Genomic DNA, 5,803 nt, shown 5'->3' with positions numbered 1-5,803 from the left:
AGTGCACGAAGGGCGGGCGCTCTTGGGTGGGGGCAGCCGGCCGTGGGGATGAGCTTTCCTCAGTTCATTCCGACAAAGCCTTCCTTTTTGTCTTAGGTGTTGATTTTAAAGTGAAGAAAATGGTGGTAGACGGCCACGCAGTACAGCTTGCAATATGGGTAGGTCTTGATCCAGGCAGATGTGGATAGGTTTTGTTTTTGACAGATGAGAACACTTAAAGAGTTTCTTTTTGTGTGGTCTGTCTTCTTTTTTCCTTTCCCTCTTCCTCTCCCCCTCACTTTGCTAAAGTCCACTGTGTATTGAGGTTTTGTGCTTATGATGTGGATGCAAATAGAGTGAGGGTCTGCCAGTAGCTGCAGACTTCCTTCAATTCTAGCAGAGATTTTGACTGCTGTTTCCTGCACTTACCCAGTGGGGTTTTTCACGCCCTCTGTGAAGTGTGAGGCTTGTGAAGATGTGACCTTGCGAGAAAAGCAGGCATTTCATGACTCTATGACGCAGAAGCGCTCCCAGGACAGACAGCACTTGAGTAAACTGCAGGAAAGTGATGTTCTGGGTGATGAGTTACATGATCTCCTGTAGAGGCTGTGCAGCAACTCTGTGTGATAGACTGTACCAGAAACAGTCCAGATGCTTGTTTTTGGTGAAGAGAACAGGAAAAAACACCTCCAAACTTGGTCCTGAACTATTGAAAGATTGGTTTAGATTTACTGGAAGACTTGAACATTTGTCCTGAACTTGCTCATGCTTTATTTTTAACACCTGTAAACTGGGAAATCAGATTGTATCCGTGTGATCAGGATTATTTGTAATATTGAAGCACCACACTTATTCTCCCAAATACAATGAAAGAAACCTAGAAGGAAGAGGTTTTGTGTGTATGGTCATAGGTACTTGAGAGCACATGCCATTATCAGTTAAATAGTGTGGACTATTGGAAAGAGAGCGCAAAAGTGCCTTGGGCTGGTATTAACAAAAGTAATATACATACCAAAAATAGAATTATTTCCTTGTTTTCTTTCATACTTTTTGTACAGAATGAAGAGCAGGAGTGAACGAGTCACACTTACTCTGGCTAGGGAACATGTGTATTGGCTTTGTTCTGAACATACTGCACACAAAGCAGAAGCTTTGCTGAGAGTAACCAAGATATGTTTGCCCTAATAATCATACAGGGGTGTGTCTCTTTGCTGTGAAATCAACAGCAAGGCCAGAACTCGTGCAAGTTGTATAGCTGGAAAAGGCACTTCTGCAGCAGTCTCCTACAGCAGCAGGAGAAACTGCTTCTTAGGGGGGAGAACCAGCGCAGTTATACAGTGTTAAAGAAAAACTTTAATGCATGTCCATTGCATCAAGGTCAAAAGGAGGCTTCCGCTTTAGTGTGCGTGCATAGATGCCTAAGAGTACGACCTTCTTGGTAATGATGGCTCAAATTACGTAAATATACTACCACTTTTTTAAACGGAATAAATAAATTGCAACACAGCTGTTAGTCTATTGTAATTTGTGCATCATTTTAAATAAATTTTGGTAAAATATTTGTGTAATTCTTTTGCCTTTTTATTGTTCTGAGAGTTTTTGAACTTCATGTTGCACTTAGGAGCTGTTTCGAAGATTTGTGAGAATAAGTGTGACACAGTGCAGTAATAATTGAATTACACTACTGATTTTAAACCTCTTGAATCTCTTTAAATCTCTGTCAGCTTAGAGTCTTAGCCAGCTTGAGCCAGCTCTTTCTAACTGGATTCTCCTTTGCTGCTGTGGAGGAGCAAAGGGAGGCTTTTGCAACCACTGACTCCTGTCCTGCAGTGTCTCTCACTGGAAAACCAGTTATTCCTCACCTCATTGGGTTCAGCTGATTGCTGATTAAGCCTGGCTGCTTGGCTTGCACCAATAACCTTTTATGTATTGAGTCCCATTGATTTTCTTGTTGTCTCACTTATGTTACAGGTGTCTGTGCTTATCGCTTTAACCTTCAATCAAGTCCTCTGTGCTTTTCTAGCCCTTCTTATGTTTTCTGTTGCTGCTGCTGCTGTCTTCTGACTGCCTCCCTCATTCTGTTGTCTTATGGTTTCTTGTACCTTTACTGGTCAGGAAAAATTCAAGTTTGTCTTGTGTAGTTTAAAGTACCTTTTTGTTGTTGTTCTAATTGTATTTGGTTTTGTGTGTGGGTTTTTTGTTTTGTTTGGCTGTTTGCGTTTTGTTTTGTTTCCCCCCTCTGTAGGACACAGCAGGACAGGAGCGCTTTAGAACGCTGACTCCCAGTTATTACCGAGGAGCTCAAGGAGTTGTTTTAGGTAGGAGCTACATGGAAGAACAACATGATTACAAGAAGTGTGGTCTTTATTACTGCCTGACCGTGCATGTCTTTACAAAAGGAGGTTGTCTGAGAGAATGAAAACAACAATTAGGGTTTTTACAGCATTACTGCATCATTGGCTCAAGTACTGAGTATGCAAAACCACTGGCAGGAAATAATGCTTCTTCAAAAAAGTTTAAATTAAAAATACAGAGATTTCACACTGCAGGCTGTTGAGTGGATGAATTATTACCCTTGTAGTTACTGCTTTGGTGAGTTTCTGGTAATAACAAACCCACTCGCCTTTCCCCACCTCTCCTCCTCCCCCTGATGTTTTAACTTTTTTATTCCCCGGAAACTATTGATGTGATTACTGTAAAACACGAGCTTTGTAGCACAAGTAATGGGTGGCTCATCTTTTTCTGCCTGACACCACCAGTTAGAAAAAGAGGAGATTCTTACTCAGTTTGTGAAGGTTGAACACCTTGCTGTACAAAATATTATTTCTGACTATAATGTAGCTTTTTAAACCTTAATGATTAAGTGAATGTAGTTATGAAGTTACCAGTGACCAGAAGTCACTTTTTACTCAGGAGCTGTGTTTTTTAAGCAGCAATGCATACCTGCAGTTACACATTAAATGAGGCGACAAAATACCTATTGTAAAATATTCTGTGTGACCCCGTTCAGAACTGGTAACGGGTAGAAAACTTCAACTGGTAAAGTGATTTCCAGTCACAGATCCATTGCAGAGATGCTCATGTTCTGTAATCCCTAGTGACTTTGGGTGAGCCAGGGCAATGTGTTCCAGCTCTGGGAAGAGGATGCAGTTAAAGCATCCTTCTGTAATTCCCTAATTCTGCGCTGCCTTTTTCTTTTAATGGCGGCAGTTAGCCATTAGGGACTAAGTTCTGCCATAATGAAGTAAACACTGTTCAGGACTCTACAGCTGTTAAGCTCCTTTTCCTCTGTTACCAGTGTATGATGTTACAAGAAAAGACACTTTCGCAGGACTAGAGAGCTGGCTGAACGAGCTGGAAATGTATACCACCAAAAGCAACACTGTGAAGATGTTAATTGGCAATAAAACTGATAAGGTCAGTTTAGAAATGCATCCTCTTACCCTCTCCCACAGATGACTCAATCATTATAGAGTATAATTGTGAGATAAGTGCTGAAACTAACACATCTGTTGTGTGAGGAGATGATATGCTCTAACTGAGGAACCTAGGTTGGGCAGGCTCCACTCACACATCATTGTGGAAGCAGATCTTGTTAAAGATTTTAATGGAAACTCTCCTGGAGAGATGCAATTGTTGAGAGAGATTCTTTTAAGACAGTGAGAGATTCTGCCTTAAAACTGCTGTATTCCCTCGAGGTTAACTGCAGTGCAGCAGCACAACTGTTGCTTGCTTTTTGACCAGGCTGTGTTTTGAACAGGTGGCGGGGAAGGAGAATTCAGCTCTTCAGATGGCCGTAGATTGCGCATCTGTGTGGGGTGCCCTGGTTGCTGTACATCTCGGTGGTGTTTTGATGTATCTTAGATGCCTGTTGCACAGTGAGATGTTTTACTGCAAGAGGTTTCATGTGGCTATCCTAAACTCGATTCTTCCCCCCCCCCAAATCTGTCAACTTTGAGATTCTTTGATATGCCTTTTCAGCTATTTGACCACTGAAACCTCCTTTCTGGCATGTATCTTGCTCCTAGTTGATTCAGAAGATAGCTATACATTCACTTCCTACTGATTTGATGTTGCTGCTGTTCAGTTTCACCTCCCAGCAGCCTGCTTAGCAGTAAGCTGTCTGCAGAGTGAGAAAATCCAGTTGCTGATTACTAAGAGGCTTTATAGACTTTTTTCTTTTCAGCAGAACTTTGCTTCTGCAGTTTTCCAGGGACTCCCTAGAAGTGGCAAATGTAGTTTATTTTAGTCATGTTCTTCATTTGTCTCTGCAGCCTGATCGTGAAGTAGAGAGAAGAGAAGGACTCCAGTTTGCTAGGAAACGCTCTCTGCTTTTTATAGGTATGTAACTGTGCCAAAAACTTTTATATTCATAGGTTTATGTTGGTATTGGTAAGCATGAATGAAGTGTACAATTGTAATTCAGACTGATTTAGGGTTATTTTTAGTACCTAATTACCATGGGTTCCTTTTGCTGCATTAGTTCATATGGATGTAGGTTTAAACTTTTCTTCAGACATGCTCTGCATGGACTGCAATTTGAATACTTTTATCTGAAAGAGATTTGACTTCATATACTGTCTAGGCATGGAGTTTGCATTCTCTTGAAACTAGCAAGATTTTTTGATTCAGGGCCCAGAAGACTGGAGTTTTTCTCCTAACTAATGTCAACAAGGACCTTGGGTGATCTCCTTTTCGTTTCCAAGTTTCTGTTGCAGCTACATAAAAGACAATATTCATAGACCAACCATAAAATGTACCGTGTGAAGTTATAAAGCTGGGGAACAAATAGTGCTTCGGGTTTTTTGTTTAGGTGTTTGTTTTTTTTTGTGGGGGGTGTGTTTTTGTGTTTTTAAAAAAAGCACCTTTTGACTGAACCATCTTTAAAAGATTTCCAGAGGAAACCGGAACAAACACGTAGGGGAAAACCTGCAATTCCCTCTGCATTCTTTGTTTCCCAGCTTAGTTACAGAATAGCTACCTTGTTCTCAGGTTGTGATAGTAAATCTACAGGTTTTGTTTCTCCATTATGAAAAGAATGGTGAGCTGAAGAATTTTTTTAGGTGGAAAAGACCAGGTGCTTCAGACTGTGATGCAATTCTGTTTATCACATTCAACTCCAGTGTGCCTTCAAGGTAGAATGGAGAGGAGGTTCACTTATTAAAAAAGCTTACTCTTCTCTCTGATCCCAGAGACATCCCCATGTGTCAAACTGGAATACTCCCTGCAAATAAGATAAAATATTGTTTTCCTCTCCCCCCTTTCTTCCCTTTCCATCAGAGACCAGCGCCAAGACGCAGGATGGAGTGCAACATGCCTTTGAGGAACTAGTCATAAAGATCATGCAGACACCAGGTCTTTGGGACAGAAGCACAGAGAAGCTGAAGTTAATGGAATCTTCAGCACAGCAGGACAAAACCTTACGTGGTGCATGCTGTCCACTTTCTTAAATCCACAGGTGGCTGTTCTGTCTGAACGGGGTGGATGTTGGTTCTGGTTGTGGTTTGGTTATTTTTAAAGGGAGGGGGGACCCCAAGCACTGGTCTGTGCCTTGTTTGACCCACCATCAGTTGTGTAGATCCAAAACCCTAACTGATGAGCAAGATACAATTTCTCCTTCCCTTACATACAGCTGAACTCTCCAGATAGGTTTCTGGTAACTGTCAGATTTGTCACTATTAAATCATCATGCTTCTTAGAGTGTTGTGCTCTTGCTGTATGGCATTCAACATGGACTTCTTCTGAAATTCCTGCCTTAGCATAAAATAAGGTGGTACTCAATTTTGGAATATTATTGAAAAGCTTCTCTTCTCCAGAATGGCAC

The 5,803-nt window shown here is 41.3% G+C and overlaps 1 protein-coding gene across 1 annotated transcript; it reads left to right on the top strand.

Annotated features, from left to right (window-relative positions):
• The first annotated feature begins 92 nt into the window (after positions 1-92).
• Positions 93-5,429, top strand: LOC104533639 (ras-related protein Rab-18-B-like). The gene is made up of 5 exons (XM_010182795.1): positions 93-158; positions 2,225-2,297; positions 3,278-3,396; positions 4,254-4,320; positions 5,260-5,429. The coding sequence occupies exons 1-5, from the start codon at positions 120-122 to the stop codon at positions 5,427-5,429; spliced, it is 468 nt and encodes a 155-aa protein (XP_010181097.1). The 5' UTR covers positions 93-119.
• Positions 5,430-5,803: the final 374 nt, after the last annotated feature.

Source organism: Mesitornis unicolor, unplaced genomic scaffold, assembly GCF_000695765.1.
Source record: "Mesitornis unicolor isolate BGI_N332 unplaced genomic scaffold, ASM69576v1 scaffold12364, whole genome shotgun sequence".
NCBI classification, from domain to species: Eukaryota; Metazoa; Chordata; class Aves; order Mesitornithiformes; family Mesitornithidae; genus Mesitornis; species Mesitornis unicolor.
Note: the sequence above shows the minus strand (reverse complement) of the source record. Positions and strands in the feature narration are given on the sequence as shown.